This window comes from Chrysochloris asiatica, unplaced genomic scaffold (genome assembly GCF_000296735.1).
Source record: "Chrysochloris asiatica unplaced genomic scaffold, ChrAsi1.0 scaffold00212, whole genome shotgun sequence".
Lineage (NCBI taxonomy): Eukaryota > Metazoa > Chordata > Mammalia > Afrosoricida > Chrysochloridae > Chrysochloris > Chrysochloris asiatica.
This window is the reverse complement of record NW_006408730.1, coordinates 4,147,035-4,167,303: the sequence shown is the minus strand read 5'-3', so window position 1 is coordinate 4,167,303 and position 20,269 is coordinate 4,147,035. Positions and strand designations below refer to the sequence as shown.

Here is a 20,269-nt window from a genome sequence, read left to right as displayed (position 1 = left end):
CTTTGAATAATTAAGAATAATATAATTCTTCAGTCTGGATAGAATCTACGATGTTGATTTTAGCACCATTAAACATCATATGAATGATTTAAAGAATTATGAATAAGTACATTTGTTTGGAGTAAGTGGTGAGGGGAAGATGATATAAAGCTGAAGTTATTGAGAAGAAAACTATTAGGAGTATGTGATTGAGAAGAAAAGAGAAGTATGTGGGTCAATCCAACTAGAGCTGACCTACTACTAAGATACCAGTGTTGTTGTTGTTGTTGTTAAGTGCCGTTGAGTCGGTTCCGACCCATAGCGACCCTGTACAGGGTTTCCGAGGGTGTAAATCTTTACGGGAGTTAGAAAGCCTCATCTTTCTCCCGCGGAGCATCTGGTAGTTTCGAACCGCTGACCTTAAGGTTCGCAGCCCAATTCGTAACCACTACGCTACCAGAGCTCCTTCAAGATACCAGTGTTAAGTGCTGTCAAATCAGTTCCAACTCATAGTAAACCTGTGTAGGGTTTCCAGGGTGCTAATGGTGGGTTTGAACTGCCAGTCTTGAGGCTCACAGACTAGTGCATATTCTATAGTGCCACACCTGTACACCTTACTAGTGCCAGTGTTTACAAAAGGCTGTAGAGTCTCAGGCTAAAAATGATCAAATATTGAGCGCATGCATACATAATCCATTCTTCTGTATAGATTTTTGCAGGCAGAAGTCTAAAAGTTATTTCTGGTTTTCTTTTTGTCTAGATTTTCCCTCAACTTGTAGCATTTACAGCATTCTCACTTCATTTAGAGAAATTAAGACCTTTCACCTGAATGCTAAGAGACTCCTTGTTCTAAGACTGAAAAGCCTGGGTATATATTGATCACTGTTGTGCAACTTGGTGTTTTTCAGGGAATGATGTACCTGGAAGAAAGACGGCTTGTTCATCGGGATTTGGCAGCTCGTAATGTCTTAGTAAAATCTCCAAATCATGTGAAAATCACAGATTTTGGACTTGCCAGACTCTTGGAGGGAGACGAAAAAGAGTATAATGCTGATGGAGGGAAGGTGAGTATCTTTTTGAGAACAATATTGGGTTATGTTCTTTTATTTTCATATGTTTTATATGAAGAAGTCTAGAAAACCTGAGATTTAGATTATAAAATCCCAGTTCTACCATTTGCTTTTTCTTTTGACCAAAGTCAACAAATATACATAGCATATATTACCAGTGTCCATTTCTCAAAATCAATGAAAATAAGGCAATATCTGACTGGTTCCCCTGGTCTTTATGTTAGGGCCAGTATTGATAGGTGGGTAGATCTTTAGGGACTCTAATTGTTAAACTTTAATCTAGGGACATAACAATGTTTCGTTGATTCTAGGAATATAGGATTGACTCTTACAGGAAGAAAGCCACATCTTCCTTGTAGACTAGAAGGAAAACTGGTTACTACCAAACACTATAACTCAGTGGAAAGTTGACCACCCGATTTAAACTTGCAGCTCCCCTAGACACAGCTTTATGTTTTTCCCTTTTATCAAAGTATATGGCTTACCTATTTATTATATGTACTGTCTTACTCCACTAAAATATAAACTACTATAGCTCAAGGAGCCTAAACATCATTCCTACTCCTTCTACCTTTTCTGACTCTCAAACCTCACTACCTATCTGACAACTTTGTGCCAGATTTTCTCACTGTTCATATGTCTCAGTCTACATCTTTGTCCCTGGTTTAGTGTCTTCTCATTAAATGACTGCTTGGCTTGTCATTCCTTAGTGACTACCTAACTACAGTAGTTCCAACATGGAGGTCCTTCCGTCTTCACTTGAGGAAATCTAGATCACAATAGACCAAATGAAGGAAGCAAATAAAATCTTAACTTACGGTAACCTATAAGCTCACACTAACAAAGCTGCTACTAACATGGCAAATAAATACATTTACTATGTACCGTAATTACTTGTGGACTTTCAAAATATATGTTATAAATATTTTGCATTTATAGGCTTCCAAATGCTTAATGCTGATTTTTATCCTAGACGGTAACATAAACCTATATTTAAATCTTCGCAAAAGGCAAACAGATCCAAAATTCATTTTTGAACCTTCAATTAATATAGAATTGTCTGTTTTATCCTTGACTTAATTTGTCTTTTTTTGTCTGTGTAATAACACATTGCAGGGGTCTGAGGTTATTGCTCTGAAATGCACTACAACAGTGCACAGAAGTAGAAGTCTATAAATTTCATGACTTCACTTGTCTTGAGTACATACAGCTGTAGGATTTGTCTACAGCAAGATTCATTATAGCTTTAAATGGCTAGTAACCATTAAGTCTTTATCAAGCCACCTGTGATTTAAACGTACTTCTTTAACACAATGTCCGTAGTCCACAAAGTCGGCTAACTCCTTGCCCATAGGGAAATTACTTTCAATGTGTCTTCTGTTCCCTTTCATTGAATACTACTATGATTCTGTCATAGAGTTACCTTGGTGTCACCTTGGTGAGCAGCCAGCCTCATGATTTCAAAGGTCTATTTAGTTTTAAGCTTTCAACTGCAAAGTAGAAGTGTTTATCTTTATTCCATAGAACCTAATTATATTCCTAGCTATATAATACTGTGCTTTGTAGTTGAAACTCATTCTGCTGACCCATAATCAGCAGGTTATGTAGGCTGAGTTGTTTTTCCTGTATTAGTGATGGATTTGTGCTGATCCCCTCACATCTTTTTATATAGCTCCTATATTGAAAACAGTACATATGTTCAATACTGGCTAACAAGATGAAGGAGGTCATTTGTAGCTGGGAAAGAAAGCAAAGCTAACTTTGCAATTCATGATTTTAGACATTTTAATGACCAAATTATATGAGAAAAGAAGAGAGGTTGTGAGTGTAGAAGACATTCACTTTGCCAGTCGCCCAAAGTGTGTCTTGAAAGGGAAAAGGATTCATTGAAAACGATGTAAAGATTTTCATTTTCTTTAATAATAATATAGATATGTATTTTTAGATCATATTTTAATGACATGCCAGTTACATGTTTAACTTTGACATTTTACTTCATAATATTAACAGATAAATTATTGAACTTTAAATTCAGAATTACAAAACATGGGCCTGATTTTACTTTTAACTGTTTATGAAGCTATAATTAGTATTATTTTTCAACTATGTAAAGTACACCTTTATGCACATCTGATGAATTTCATCTTTTTAATTCATTTACCTCTTTACTAAAAAATAAGCTATATGTGTAATTTTTAGTTTATATATTGTTGTTGTTGTATGCTGTCAGGATGGTTTTGACTCCTAGTGACACTGGATTGGTTTTCCGAGAGTGGCTGGTGGTTTTGAACTTCCAGTCTGCCAGTAACCAGTTCAATGCTTATCTGACAGCACTACAACAGGGCTCAATTTATATATACCTCCCATCAATGTATAGTTTACATATGTTTTAATTCATTTATTGCCTATATTTTAAAATATATTAATTTTACTAGTTTTTACTAGAGGCAAGTCCAGAAACTTACATTTAAGAACTAACTATAGAAATGACTTTTTTAATATTTCTAGAACTTTCTTTTCTTATTGCTTTATAGATGCCAATTAAGTGGATGGCTCTGGAATGTATACACTATAGGAAATTCACACATCAGAGTGACGTTTGGAGCTATGGTAAATAAATCTTTCTTGTGAAGTAAGATTTTTAGATTTATCAATATATTTTAGCCTAATTATTTTATTGTGTTAGAGACAATAATTATTTATAAGGTTCATTTCTCGAATTAACACTTTCTTTTAAAACAAAACAAAATTTATAAATAACGTTGTTACCTATCTTTTTTTATTTCTTGGGTTTCTCAGACGTAATATGCTAATTCCCATGCTGAGGAGCTCTGATAGCGTAGTGGTTATGAGTTGGGCTACTAACCTCAAGGTCAGCAGCTGGAAAACTACCAGCGGTTGCGCGGGAGAAAGATGAGATTTTCTGCTCCTGTAAACATTTACAGCCTCAGAAACCCTGTACAGGGTTCCTTGGGTCGGAGCCGACGCCACAGTGCTTAACAAATGCGGTGTTGTCTGCTATACACTCAGGTTTGATATCTATTTGACTATTAATAAGCCTCAACAACTCACTGTCATCGAGTCGACTCTGATTCATAGTGACCTTGTATAGAGTTACCAAGGCTGAAAATCTTCATGAGAGCAGAAAACATCCTCTTTCTCCCCTGGAGCAGCTGGTGGGTTGAACTACTGACCCTTGCACTTAACAGTCCAGTGCTTATCCTAAAGTGCCACTAAGGATCCTTTGGTTTATAATATTGACCAAAAATTGTTGTTAGTGTAGGAATTGATTCACAGAAACTTGTGGCCTTACTTTTCAACAAATCTAAAAGTGTATCTCTGAATACAATAGATATAAAAAAACAGACAAATTAACAAACACACTTTTGGCTTATGGGAGATTCTGTTTGATAATCAGAAAATAGAACCTGTCATAACCTAGAACAGATACTAAAAACAGTAGGATGTGACCAATAAAAGTGAGGGGAGAATTTTTGTAACTTTGACTTTGATTTGGAAACAACTTTGGGAATAAACAGAAATGCGAGTGATTAATAAAAATTAGGAAAGAGTGATTTTTATAATTAGAGCATTTATTTGTGTTGAACGCAATTGTTGAGATGAGCTATTTAGCATCTGTTTGATTATTTATGACTGAAATCCAGATGCTAGAACGAATGAGTCAACACTTTTTAAATCTTTAATTATACTATATAAAGCTAACATTTCTAACTCACAATGCCCCACTAGCCATTTAAACATAAAAGGTAGTAAAGGAGTTTAAAAGCATTGTGTAACATACACACTATATTCAGCTTGAATTTAAACTTAACTTTAGTGTCTTATTTTTAGAGAAAAAAGATGTAAACCATAGGATCACTAAAGAACTTAAATTGGTTATCTAGAAAGGAATAAATGATCGTTATCAAAATTTCACTTAAGACAATTAGTATAGTGTTTTTATGTGTTCTTCCCTCCCTGCAAAATATGTAAATCATGTTGCTGTGTGCCAATGAGTCAGTTCAAACTCGATGTTATTATTGTCATTATTGTCAAGTGCCGTCAATTCCATTCCGAACCACAGTGACCCTGAATAGGGTTTCCGAGGAGCAGGCCAGTCTGAACAAGTCATGTTGTTGTGTGCCATTAAGTCGGTTCTGATTCACAGAGACCCTTTAGAGTGTTTCTGAGGCTGTAAATCCTCACGGAAGCTGAAACCCTCATCTTTCTTCCATTGTGTAGGTCATGGTTCACTGGTTATGTGCATTAAGATGATTCCAACTCAGAGTAACCCAGTGTAGGGTTTCCAAAGCTACAAATCTTTACAGGAGATTTATTTTTCTGACATTGGAGTTAGCAGCCCACCTCATAACCCACTGCACTACCAGGATGCCTTATCTGAGTCATGTTGTTGCTAAGTAACTTCCAGGTGGTTCTGACTCATAGCGACCCTGTATAACGTTTCCAAAGAACAGCTGATAAGCATGAAATGCCAGCCTTGAAGTTCAAACTGACATTGCAGTCCAGCGCATTAACCCACAGCGCCACACGAGGACTCATACTGTTGTTAGCTGTCATTGAGTCGGTAACAACTCAGCGACCGTATGCACAGCGGAACAAAACACTGCCCGATCCTGGGCCAACCTCACTATCGTTGCCACATGTGAACCCATTGTTGCTGCCACTTTGTCAATCCATCTCATTGGGGGTCTTCCTCTTTTTCTGACTTTCCACCTTACCAAACATGACTGGTCCCTCCTGACGATATGTCCGAAGTAAGAGATGAAGTTTGGCCATCCTGACCTCCAAGGAGCACTCTGGCTGCACTTCTTCAAAATAGATCTGTTGGTTCTTTTGGCAGCCCATGGCACTTTCAATATTCTCCTCCAATACCATAACTCAAACGCATCAGTTCTTCTACAGTCTTCCTTATTCACTGTCCAGCTTTCGCATCCATATGAGGTTATTGAAAATACCATGGCTTGGGTAACGTGCACCTTAGTCTTCAAGCTAACATATTTGCTCTTCAAAACTTTGAAAAGGTCTTGTGCAGCAGATTTGTCTAATGCAATACATTCGTTTGATTTCTCAACTGCTGCTTCCACAAGTGTTGATAGTTGATACAAGAAGAATGAAGTCCTTGACAGCTTCAATCTTTTCTCCGTTGATAAGAATGTTGTTTATTGGTCCAGTGGTGAGGATTTTTGTTTTCTTGACATTGAGATGTAATCCATAGTGAAGGCTGTGGTCTTTGATCTTCATCAGTAAAAACTTTAAGTGTTCTTCACTTTCAGCAAGCAAGGTTGTATCATCTGCGTATCACAGGTTGTTAATGAGTCTTCCTCCAATCCTGATGCCACCTTTTTCTTCATATAACCCAGCTTCTTGAATTACTTGCTCAGCATACAGGTTAAATAAATATAGTGAAAGAATACAACCCTGTCATACACATTTCCTAAATTTAAACCTTTCAGTGTTCCCATGTTCTATTAAAAAAACTGCCTCTTGGTTCATGTACAGATTCCTCATGAACTCATTAAGTGTTCAGGAATACTCATATTACACAATGTTGTCCATTGCTTGTCATGATCCACACAATTGAAAGCCTTTGCATAGTCAATAAAGCACAGGTAAACATCTACCTGATGTTCTCTGCTTTCAGCCAAGATCCATCGGACATCAGCAATGATATTCCTTATTCCATGGCAGCTTCTGAATCCAGCTTGAACCTCTGGAAGTTCTCTGTCAATGTATGCCTGCAGCCATTTCTGTATTACTTTTAGTAAAACTTTTCTCACATGGGATATCAAAGATATTGTCCGATGATTACAGTATTGGGTCACCTCTCTTTGGAATGGGCACAAATATGGATCTCTTCCATTCAGTTGGCTAGATACTTGTCTTCCAAATTTCTTGGCATAGTTGAGTGAGTGCCTCCTGTGCCCCCTCACTTGTTGAAAAATTTCAGTTTATATTCCATCAATTTCCTGGTGCCTTATTCTTTGCCAGTTCCCGCAATACACTTTGGACTTCTTCCTTCAGTATCATTGGCTCTTCATCATATGTTACCTATTGAAACAGTTGAACATCAACCACTTCCTTTCAGTACAGTGACCCTGTGTATTCCTTACATCTTCTCTTGATGCTTTCTGCATCATTCAGTAATTTGCCCAGAGAATCCTTCGATAACAAAACTCGAGGCTTGAATTTCTTCAGTTCCCCCAGCTTGAGAAATGCTGAGTGTGTTCTTCCTTTTTGGTTATCTGACTCCAGATCGTTGCACATTTTGTTGTAATATTTGGCTTTATCTTCTCGAGCTGATCTTTGAAATTTTCTGTTCAGCTCTTGGACCTTCTCATTTCTTCCATTTGCTTCAGCATCTCTATGCTGGAGAGCAAGATTCAGTGTCTCTTCTGACATCTATTTTGATCATTTCCTTCTTTCTTATCTTCTTAAAGATTTTGCTTTCTTCCTGCTTGATGTTCTTGATGTCATCCCACAATTCTTCTGGGCTTCCATCTTTAGTGTTTAATGTATCAAATCTGTTCTTCAGATGATCTCTAAATTCAGGTGAGATATTTTCAAGGTCATATTTTGGCTCTCATGGACTTGTTCTCATTTTCTTCATCTTGTGTTGGGGACTGTCCTCGACATAGTTGTGTTGTTCACGAGTGTTTGGTTCACGAGGAGGGGAGATCCAGCGGCGATAGAGATAGCTAAAGAATACACAGAAAGACAGAAGGAGGGAGACAAGGAGGCACCCAGAAACCAGGGTGGATGCATCACTGGTGGGCAGACTTGGGACTACAGGCATTGTGGCCTCTGTTGGCAACAACTCACTGCCCAGCAATCTTTACTGCATGCCCTCCAACCCGTAATGCATACCTGGGCCAGCCTGGTCCTCTGTTTTATTTAGGGGAGGAGCTTCACACCAAGCTGGGAGGAGCTAAGACAAAGTACAGCTAACATCAGTAATTTTCCAGACATTCAGGTAACTTTACATCATACTTCACTGGTTCGAATCCCAGGCCAGCAACTTAGTTTCTCAGGTTCAATTAACATATCTATAGCCCCTGAGCTCAGTTGGGGCAAGATGAAAGGGAAGGACAAAAGGCTTGGGCGGAGTCCTGCTGTTTCGGCTTCCTGAGCCAGGTTTTCAGGAACTTGGCTGAAAAGCTAACACCTGGGACAGATTTAGGGAAGATGGCTTTTTTGTCTATAGAACAAAGAACTGTGAAGTAGCTAAGCCATTTTAGTTATTCCTTTGGAGAAAGGATTGACCTTTAAAACCTTTACAGTCTTCGGCTTTAGGAAAATACTACATTTATCTGTGGACATTAAGGGCTCATGTTTGGAATTAATAAATATAACTGAACACTAAGATGAAAAACAATTTGCTATTAACTGCCAAGTGGCTAGATCTGTTCCTCAGAGCCTGCGACCTGTAACACTCAGGCCTATAGGGCCTCAAACTTCTGACCAGGCTTACACGGTCTGCAACAAGTTTGTACTTGCATAGGAGCAATTTATGGTCTGTTCCACAGTCTGCCCCTGGCCTTGTTTTCACTGATGATATGGAACTATTCCATCTTCTCTTTCCACAGATGTAGTCAATTTGATTTCTATGTATTTCATCTGTCAAAGTTCATGTGCATAGGCATCTCTTATGCTGTCTAAAGAAGGTACTTGAAATGAACAAATACTTGATTTTGCAGAATTTTATCATGTGATCTCTAGCATCATTTCTATCACCAAGGCCATGTTTTCCAACTACTGATGCTTTTGCTTTGCTCCCAACCTTTACATTCCAATCACCACTAATCTTGATTACATATTTGATCAATTTCAGATTGAAGAAGTTGGTAGAATTCTTCTATTTCATCCTCACTGGCTTTAGTGGTTAGTGCATAAATTTGAATAATAATGGTATTAACTGGGTTTACCTGTAGGTGCATGGCTATTATCCTATCGCAGGCAGCATTGTACCTCATGACTGATCTGGATATGTTCTTTTTGACAATGAATGCAACACCATTCCTCTTCAGTTTGTCATTCATGGCATAGTAACCCATGTGGTCATCAGATTCAAAATGGCCAATACCAGTCCATTTTAGCTCACTAATGCCTAAGATATCGATGTTTATGTATTCCATTTCATTTTTTACAATTTCCAATTTCCCTAAATTCATACTTCATACATTCCGTATTACAATCATTAATGGATGTTTACAGCTGTTTCTCTTCATTTTGAGTTGTGCCCCATCAGCAAATGAACGTCCCACGGTCTTTTCTCCCATGGGCTTTTACTCTATTTGCATCATCCTGGTCAACTGTACTTTGAGGAGGCTGGTCTTCCGCAGGCGCATTTTGAGTTCCTTCCAATCTGAGGGGCTCATTTTCGGCACTATATCTGACAGTGGTTCTCTGCTATTCATAAGGTTTTCAGTGACTAAATTATTCGGAAATAGTTTGTCACTCTTTCTTCCTAGTCTGTCTTCATCTGGAAGCTCATCTGAATCCTGTCCACAATGGGTGACCCTGCTGGTATTTTAAATACCGGTGGAATAGCTTACAGAATCACAGTAACTCACAAGATACCACAATACAACAAACTGACAAACATGTGGTGGGCCAAGACTCATAAGAAGTCTTGAAAATTTGCATGAAGACCTCTCTTGTTCTATTCAGCTTAGAAGTAGGAAATGGAAAATCTTGTCTCAGGTTTATTTAAGAAGATGAGGAAACCTTGACCAAAGTTGGTTTTAACTATTGTAAGGAGTAAGCAAAAAACAAAGCAAAACAAATCTATCACATATATTTTTGTCTTTCCTTTTTCCTTCATTTTTTTCTGCTTATCTGAATTGCATGAGGCAAATTGCTATAAACAAAATTTTAATAACATTGGAAAAAAGTCATCATAATAAAATAAAATATTGATCAGTCAGATTTTTAATATTAAAGTTTATCTTTTGTTGAAAACTCAGTTATGCAGGCTATATTTATCTTCATATTTTGTTCTAAAATATCAGGAGCTGTTCAGAAAGAATAAATAAGTGAATGAACAAACAGACAAATTAATATCAAGCAAGCAAGCTCTGTTTTAAAACTTAGTCCAGGCCATCAGCCTATATCCATATTTTAAGATACATCATTATTTAAAGCAAAAGGCATACCACGCAAAGAAAGCTATATAATCATGTCTCTGTAAGACTTTATGGAAAACTGCCATGGGGCATACCTCTGTTTTCATACAAATAAATATGTATCTACTATGGCTTATGTCTTCAAACGATGAAATTGCAATGAAAGCTTTGATAATATTTCTGATTTAATTTTCCTAAGGTTGTCTTTCTACATGAATCTCTCCTTAACCTCTTTTTTAATCACTCCTGTAATTATATAATTTTAATATTATTAGAAGAAGCTGGAAGGTTGAAGTTTTTGCTTTTGTTTTTGTCAATTTATGTGTTTATTATTGTTGTTGTAAGTGTTGTTAAGTGTTCTCAAGTTTCATAGCGATTCTAAGGTTGTAAATCTTTTCAGGATCAGAAAACCTCAGCTTTTTTCCTGCTAACCTTGTGGATCACATCCCAATTTGTCATACAGAGTCACCTCAGTCCTGCTGCTTATTTTGTTGTACTTGTCATGAGTTGCTGTTGAGTCAGTTCTGGCTCACTGTGACCCTATGCAATACAGAATGAGCCACTGTCCAATCCTATGCCATTTTCACAATCCTTGCATTTGAGCCTATCACTGCTGCTACTGTGTCAATCCATTTCACTAGGGGGCTTCCTCTTTTTGCTGACCCTACATTTTACCAAGCATGATGTCCTTTTCCAGGGTCTGATCCCTCCTGATACCATGTCCAAAGAAATAAAGAAAACGTCTCACCATCCTTACTTCTAAGGAGCACTCCATCTGTACTTCTTCCAACATTGATTTGTTTATTCAACTGGCATTCTATGGTATCTTCAATATTATTCTCCATCACTACAACTCAAATGCACCAATTCTTCGCAGGTCTCCTTTATTCATTGTCAAACTTTGGCATGCATATGAAGTTACTGAAAATAGCATGAGTTGGATCAGTTGCACGTTGGTCCTCAAACTGGTATCTTTGCTCTTGAATACTTTTAAGAGGTCTTGTGTAGCAGATATACTGAATGTAGCATGTTGATGGATTACTTGACTGTTGACTTCATGAATGCTGATTCTATATCCAAACAAAATGAAGTCTTTGACAACTTTAATATTTTCTCCATGTCACATGATGCTATTTATTGGTCCAATTGTGAAGATTTTTCTTTTCTTTACATTGAGGTGCAATCCATACTGAAGACTGACTCTTTTATCTTTATCAGTAAACATCTTAAGTACTCTGCTTTGAGCAAACAAGGTGTATAATCTGCATATCACTGGTTGCTACTGAGTCTTCCTTCAATCCTGATGCCTTGTTCTTCTTCATACAATCCAGTTTGTAGATTATATATTCAGCATACAGACTGAGTAAGAATGATGAATTAATACAACCCTGGCACATACCTTTCCTAATTTTACACCATTCAGTATCCCCTTGTTCTGTTCAAATATCTGCTGTTAGTCTACGTACCGGTTCCAAGTGAGCACAGTTAAATATTCTGGAATACCCATTCTTCGCAATGTTATCCATAGCTTGTCATGACCAACATAGTCAAAAGCCTTTGCATAGTCAATAAAGCAAATGTAAACATCTTTCTGGGATTCTCTGCATTCAGCCAAGATCTATTTGATGTCAGCAATGATATCCTTACTTTCATATGATAATTTGAATTCAGCTTGAGTTCCTAACACTTCTCTGTTGATGTACTGCTGCAGCTATGTTTTAATTACCTTCAGAAAAATTTCACTTGAATGTGATAATAATTATTTCTGCATTCCACTGAGTCACCTTTATTTGAAATGGGCACACATATAGATTTCATTCAATTAGCTGGCCAGGTAGCCAATCTAATGCGTGGTGGCTGTTTATTATAGTTTCAATTATTTTCACTTTTCGTGTGGTTTTCTTAGATAGAGTGATACTTCTGAAAGAAATGTGATAATATCTTTTCAGTCTTTTGTAATTGCCTTCATAAGTTAATAAAATGTTGTAATTAAATTAAGTACTCTATCATCTCGAGAAGATAAAGCCAAATATTACAACAAAATGTGCAAAGATATAGAATCAGAAAACCTAAAAGGAAGAATATGCTCAGCATTTCTCAAGCTGGGGGAATTGAAGAAAAAATTTAAGCCTCAACTTTCATTATTGAAAGATTCTCTGGGCAAATTGTTGAATGATGCAGAAAGCATCAAGAGAAGATGGAAGAAATACACAAAGTCACTGTACCAAAAGGAAACGGTTAATATTCACCCATTTCAAGACATAGCATCTGATCAAGAGCCAATAATACTGAAGGAGGAAGTCCGTGGTGTATTGAAGGATTTGGCAAAGAACACAAGGCACCAGGAATTGCAGGAATGAAAATTGAAATCTTTTAAGAAAGTGAGGCGGCACGTGAGGCACTCACTCATCTCTGCCAAGAAATTTGGAAGACAACTATCTGGCTGACTGATGGGAAAAGTGCCCATTCCAAAGAGAGGTGACCCAATGGAATGCTGTAATCATCAGACAATCTCTTTGACTTACCATGCAAGTAAAGTTTTGCTAAAGGTAATACAGAAACAACTACAATAATACATTGACAGAGAACTTTCAGAGGTTCAATCCAGATTCAGAAGAGGCCGTGGAATGAGGGATATCATTGCTCATGTCTGATGGATCTTGGTTGAAAGCAGAGAATATCAGAAAGATGTTTACCTGTACTTTATTGACTATGCAAAGGCTTTCGATTGTGTGGATCATGACAAGCTATGGACAACATTATAAAGTATGAGTATTCCAGAACACTTTATTGTGCTCATGAGGAATCTGTACCTGGACCAAGAGGCAGTTTTTCTAACAGAACATGGGAACATTGAATGTTTTTAAATTAAGAAAGGTGTGTGACAGGATTGTATTCTTTCACCATAGTTATTCAACCTGTATGCTAAGCAAATAATCCGAGAAGCTGGATTATATGAAGAAAAACGTGGCATCAGGATTGGAGGAAGACTTATTAACAACCTGCGATATGCAGATGATACAACCTTGCTTGCTGAAAGTGAAGAAGACTTAAACATTTACTAATGAAGATCAAAGAGCACAGCCTTTGGTATGTATTACATCTCAATGTCAAGAAACCAAAAATCCTCACCATTGGGCCAATGAACAACGTTCTTATCAATGGAGAAAAGATTGAAGTTGTCAAGGACTTCATTCTTCTTGGATCAACTGTCAACACTCACGGAAGCAGAAGTCAAGAAATCAAACGACGTATTGCATTAGACAAATCTGCTGCACAAGACCTTTTGAAAGTGTTGAAGAGCAAAGATGTCAGTTTGAGAACTAAGGTGTACCTGACCCAACCCATGGTATTTTCAATAACCTCATATGGATGTGAAAGTTGGACAGTGAATAAGGAAGACTGTAGAAGAATTGATGCCTTTGAGTTATGGTGTTGGAGAAGAATATTGAAAGTGCCATGGTGTGCCAAAAAACCAATAGATCCATTTTGGAAGAAGTGCAGCCAGAGTGCTCCTTGGAGGCCAGGATGGCCAAACTTCATCTCTCTTACTTTGGACATATTGTCAGGAGGGACTAGTTACTGGAGAATGTTTGGTAAGGTGGAGAGTCAGAGAAAAAGAGGAAGACCCCCAAGGAAATGGATTGGCCATGTGGCAGCATTGATAGACTGAAGCATGGCAATGGTAGTGAGGTTGGCCCAGGATTGGGCAGTGTTTTGTTTTGCTGTGCATAAGGTCACTGTGGGTTGGTACCGACTTGATGGAACCTAACAACAACAACAACAACAACACTATGAATATGACTGGATGGCTAAACATGAATAAGTATCTTCTTTTCAAATTGTTCCAGTCTGCCTAAAGTTATTGAATCATCATCAATTATTTTATGGAGCCATTCCTTACTGTGAAAAATTAAGTAGGATTTTAATGAAGATCAAATAGTTAAATTGTGTTTCTAATTACATGTTTAGATTGTAAATAATGAACACTGTGTATGAATATTAACAAACAAACTATCAGGTAAGTGATATCTCCAGGGTTGGCATTGTTCAGTGTGGTGTCACCCCTCTTCTTCATGGAGCCCCTCGAACCATATAGATCCCTTAGTAATATTCATTACCAATCTTAGTCATAGTTATTTGATCTGAACATACATGATTATCCTAAATAAGGATTATGTAAAATAGCTTGTATTTGAAAATAGTAACATATGTCCAAGTTGGAGCAGGGAAGAACTTCTGTATTCCCTCTTACCTTTTAAATTGTTTGTTTTCCATTAAAAGCTCCAAGAGGACAGTCAGAAGTTTTCATTTCCCATGAAGACTGTGGGATTGGGTTTGTCATAAAGTAAATAGAAATCTGAAGAGGATGTTTTGGGGCCTATCATTTGCATTAATATTAAAGAGCATGGTTTTGACATTGGCATATTACTGTTTTATTCAAAATATGTTGTTAATATATTTTCATAAGAATTTCATCTTAAATTTAGGAGTCACAATATGGGAACTAATGACATTTGGAGGAAAACCCTACGATGGAATTCCAACCCGTGAAATCCCTGACTTACTAGAGAAAGGAGAACGTTTGCCTCAGCCTCCCATATGCACCATTGACGTTTACATGGTCATGGTCAAATGTAAGACAGCAAAATAATTGTATCATCACCATTCTCATTCTTGTGTAAAATAATATCACAAACTTATCTACCTGCATAAGATTTTTCTATATTGAAAGATATTGATAACAGTTCATAAGTAATTATGCAAAGAGCATACAAATAGCTGTTTGTTATGATGATTATTAATATGAAATAATATCCTGCTTCCATGCTATGAATTCAAAATCATATGACTCTTATTCTTAATTTCATTTTGTTTGGATTCTTATAATTTCCAGGACTATCAAATTAACTTTCATAAAAGGATATAATTAGTCACAGTAATGTTACTAATTTTTAAAGGATAATATCAGGCTAAGTAAATAATCTAAACATAAAGAAAAGAAGCTTGAACTTGATTAGTTTCAATAATGAATTAAATAGAAATATGTTCACCAGTTTTAGTCAGGAGGAAAGTAGTGAGTGGGGGTGAAATAAATGGATTTAAGAGAACTAAAAGATGATTCATGTTTGCTTTTTTCCCCAAAATTTACTCATTTGTTTACAACCAACTCACTCTCTTACTTTTCTTTCCCCAATGTGTGCCCTAAATGCTTATGTATTATAAATGTGTTTGGAAAGCCTGGACCCTAATTTAAATAGAATTAGGGAAGTCTCAAGAGTTTCTGACTTAATTTAAGTGAGATTAGCATGCAGCAATCTCTCTTGCATAATCTGAGTTTTTCCCCTTTTGATTTAAACAGGGTTAGCAAAGAAACAAACTGGTGAAAGTGAATAAGCATCTATTAATAAGAGACTTTGGACCCAGGCCTACTCAGATTTATATTCCTGACATGTGTGATGCATTTTGACAGTGAGGGAAGAAATCAAAATGTGTTTTTAGTTCAGGTCAACATGCCCTTTCCTGTAAGCACAGTTCTAGTTACTCAACATTTAGCTAGAGAGAAACTGATCACTCACTATGAGGCTTAAGTTTTTCCTTCCAATAGTTACAGAAACACATATTTTCTTATCAATATCTTGATAAATAAAACATTTTTTCAATGGATGTATATAATCTAGAGCAGAGCTCGGGTAGAACACTTGAGCTTTGTTAGGAGAGGAAAAAGTGATATTATTATCCATAAAATGACACCAAAATACTTCCCAGGACATGAATGAAAAGGGAGAAGCAAGCTTTATTAGATCCAATATTTGGTAGACATCTATGGAAGATCGTGTATTATATAATTCATGACTAGCTCAGGAGATAAAGCTTCATTTATATATTCTGAAGAAATGATGTGAAAGATAGCCAAACATTTATCTCATATAGTTTTACCCCACTTTTTGTAGTTCTATATCAATAATCTTTAATATAACCATCAAAGAAAAGTATTTTAAAAGAATTCTTTGCACAACAAAGAAAAAACATGTGAAATTCTGTGATGTCCCATTATAGTCTGGACATTATATACTAGGAAAAATACATCTTATGTACGATCAATTTATGTTTTATGTTATAGTACTTTACATTTTGTTAGACATCCAAAAAATATATATATTTTTTAAATCTCATGTATTCTATTGTTTATTTTACTAGTTTTCTTTGTTTTGTGGATCATCATTATTCAGAAAAGCAATATAGTTTTCACCATTTAGACTTGTATTTTAATAAAGCTTAAATATGTCCCTTCTCTTTGTTATACTTGATTTAATTACTCTTTTTTTGTTTGTGAATTTCTAGGTTGGATGATTGATGCTGATAGTAGACCTAAATTCAAGGAATTGGCTGCTGAATTTTCCAGGATGGCCCGAGACCCTCAAAGATACCTAGTTATTCAGGTTAGTAAATATCCCAATGAGAAACTTACTACAAAGTATGAATAACACCTAGGCTTTGGAATTGGGAGACTCACCACTCACTAACTTACATGTGACTGATGGAGCAGAATTACATGTGAATGTTTTCCTTGATGTCAGACTAAGCATCTTCCCTTGCTTTTCAGTTGACCCTACTATTAAACAGCCACATAACAGTGATATACATAAAAATGACTTCATCCCCACACAAGCTTTCTAGCACTCTGCTTTTTATTAATAGTCCCTGTAAATTTTATCCATTATTATCATCTTCCTTTTCCAGAATCAAAGAAAGAGGGACTTTGGTGTTATTTTGCCTATAAGTAAGGATAGTGAATTGAAAGTTTCAATACATTAACATTTAATTTCTGTGAAAAATATTTTAAATTATATTTTCTTTTGTTTGGGATGTATAAAATATCCAAGAAATCATACAGATACAAATGAAATGGTGTACATATGAATCAAATAGCATACCAAAAACCATTTGATATTGAACAGTATAAAAATAGGATTGGATACTTTAAAATCAGAGTATTTTTCTCTATGAATATTTTTACACAAACTATAAACAATGCATAGATTGTATTGAGTTGTATTTTTTAATCAAACAAGGTAGAGTTTTATCTCCATATCAATAAGCCTTCTAAGATCTTCAGATCTTAGTAGATAATCTTAATGATTTCCAGTTATTTTTGCCCAAGTTGACTTTCATAAATGAAAATTGTTTAGAAAAAATTATGGACATTTAAGATAAGTTATATTTCAGAAACAGATAAGCTGAGAAAGAGTATAACAAGTGTTTCCTGCTCTCTACCCACATTACTCTTTTGTTAGGTGTGCTTTGAATTTGAAAGTGGATACTGTTAAAATAGAACTATTATGCCTGGTGTGGCGCCGGGGGGTAATGTGCCAGACTGCAAGGTCGGTGGTTCAAGCTCACCAGCTGCTCCTTGGAAACCCTATACAGGGTGGCTATGGGTCGGAATTGACTCGACGGCACTTAACAACAACAACAACAACATTGTGCAATAGAGCAAATTACGGAGCCTATGTGTTCTGGTAGCTCTACACTGTCACAAGTCGTTTCTGACTCATAGTAATCCTGTTTAGGGCTTCTTTGCAGATTGCCCTATATTAATTATTCTTCCAGTCACAGCACAAATGTAATCTTGGCAAGGGATCCCCCTGCATATCCTGAAAGGATTTTATTTCTCTCAAAACATACACAGTAATCTGATTTCTTTGCCACCCCTGTCATTTATCATATTCTCCTTGAAATCAGTTTATCCTATCATATCACATCTAACCTATTAGATTGGTCTTTATGGCTAGATTTTGTCCAAAACTATTATTTTTTAATGAGTAAAATGATATTTTAATCATGTGTTATAGATACATAATATAATATATTACATTGTTGTTGTTGTTAAGTGCTGTCGAGTCGGTCCCGACCCATAGTGACCCTGTACAGGGTTTCCGAGGGTGTAAATCTTTACAGGAGTAGAAAGCCTCATCTTTCTCCCGCAGAGCGGCTGGTAGTTTCGAACCGCTGACCTTAAGGTTCGCAGCCCGATTCGTAACCACTACGCTACCAGAGCTCCTTATAGATAGATAGATAGATAGATAGATAGATAGATAGATAGATAATATTTAGACCACAAATTTAAGATGAAAGGTATAAAGCATTACATCATATTCTTTTTTTTTTTTTTTGAGATTAAAAAAAAAATGTATTAGGTATTATTTTGGCACAGGATTGGGTAGTATTTTGTTCTATTATGCATAGGGTCACTATAAATCAGAACAGCAACAATGTCACAACAACAAATGGTTGATATTGATAAATCTAATATGGAATACCTATATCCATATGGACTCTTCTGGTAGAATAGGTGGAATGAGGCATGGCAAACAAATTAACTTGAGTATTACCTAATTCAAAACACTGCAACTTCCCAATAACAAGCAGGAAACAGTAAATATAAGCCTTATCTTTATGTATAGAAGATCAGAGAGACAAGTGTTTTACATGATCAGTCCTTCAAAATCTGCCATCTCATACAATAACCTCTCAACACAGCAACATCATGTTCATTTTTGTGTGTTTATTTCTTTAGGGTGATGATCGTATGAAGCTTCCCAGTCCAAATGACAGCAAGTTCTTTCAGAATCTATTAGATGAAGAGGATTTAGAAGACATGATGGATGCTGAGGAGTACCTGGTCCCTCAGGCTTTTAACATCCCGCCTCCCATCTACACTTCCAGAGCAAGAATTGACTCAAATAGGGTAAGAGTTATTATATACAAGTACCATATAATGTTAAGAAGTAAAATCATATAAATAGAATAGAAGCACTAAAATTATAAAATAATTAAAGAACTTAAATTAATATGATTTTTAAAGTAAATGTATACATATCCATCAATGATATGTCAAGACAATGTTGCCATGTATAATTAATTTTGGAAGATAACTATGGACGATGCCATGTGTGCTCTGAACTGTCTTTAAGAATTTAAAAGAAGAAATATTTTCCACATCTGAAATAATTAAATCTTAAGTTTTAAAAGACAAAAACCAACTCAAATGCATAAAACTTTATGTGTATATTAGTAAATGAAAAATTCCTACTTGGATAGACTTTTCTGCTTTTCTTTCTTAATAAGATGATATGACCCTATTGGTCAAGAAATTTATAAGAACAAGTCTCCCACAGTGCCACCAGGGACCCTTTTTTATTCACTTGTTGTTGTTGTTAAGTGTTGTCAAGTTGGTTCCGACTTATAACAATCCAGTATAGGGTTTCCCTTCACTTAAGTAACATTAAATATTTTCTGTCAAGATAAAGTACTGACACAAAAAGCTGTGATTCTTTGAAATGAACAGGCATATTGGTAGGACTATTGCATTATAAATTTAAGTTAAAAAAATTCATAAAATTACTGACATTTCTTTTTAAATATTGTTGTTGTTGTTGTTGTTAAGTGCCATCGAGTCGGGTCCGACCCATAGCGACCCTGTACAGGGTTTCCGAGGGTGCACACTGTATAAGAATACTATTCTTTCTCTGAAGGCTGTTGGATCTATGCATATTATTTTAATTTTTTATTTTTTTTTAAATGCATTACTCATACATTCAACATACATTGAGGACCTTTGCATGGGAGGCATGAGAGATTCAAAGATTTTTAATATAACTCTCTCCTTCGAGAACGTTTCAGGGCAATAAAACAGTCACATAGGTACAGAAGAGTCCTGGTGTGGCACTGTGGAATAAGCACTGGACAACTAATTTAAAAGTCAATGATTCAAACCCACCAACGGTGCCTTGAAAATCCTGTGAGCTGGAACCAAACTGATGACATGAAACAACGGCAACATATACAGAAAGAGAGAAGAGTTTGGTAATTGGTGTAACCAACTGTTCATTAACTATTATGAAATCTGGTAAACAGGAAATTGATATTTATAATTTTGGGGGATTTTTTTCGTTGATAAGATTTAACACAATGCTCAATATTTTTAGAAAGTGTCTTTTTCTTTTTTTTTTGTCTTAGTCTCCTTCCCCCATCTAAGAACATTAACATAGCTAGTAGAACCATATCCTGTTT

General features: G+C 36.0%; 1 protein-coding gene across 4 annotated transcripts in view; it reads left to right on the top strand.

Moving 5' to 3' along the window:
* ERBB4 (v-erb-b2 avian erythroblastic leukemia viral oncogene homolog 4) overlaps positions 1-20,269 on the top strand; it is a 1,604,115-nt gene that overhangs the window by 1,507,585 nt on the left and 76,261 nt on the right. For all 4 annotated transcript variants that reach the window (XM_006872745.1, XM_006872748.1, XM_006872746.1 and 1 more), the window contains exons 21-25: positions 888-1,043; positions 3,584-3,659; positions 14,683-14,829; positions 16,538-16,635; positions 18,774-18,944. In XM_006872745.1, the coding sequence (XP_006872807.1) occupies positions 888-1,043; positions 3,584-3,659; positions 14,683-14,829; positions 16,538-16,635; positions 18,774-18,944 (648 nt within the window). The remainder of the gene's footprint in view (positions 1-887; positions 1,044-3,583; positions 3,660-14,682; positions 14,830-16,537; positions 16,636-18,773; positions 18,945-20,269) is intronic.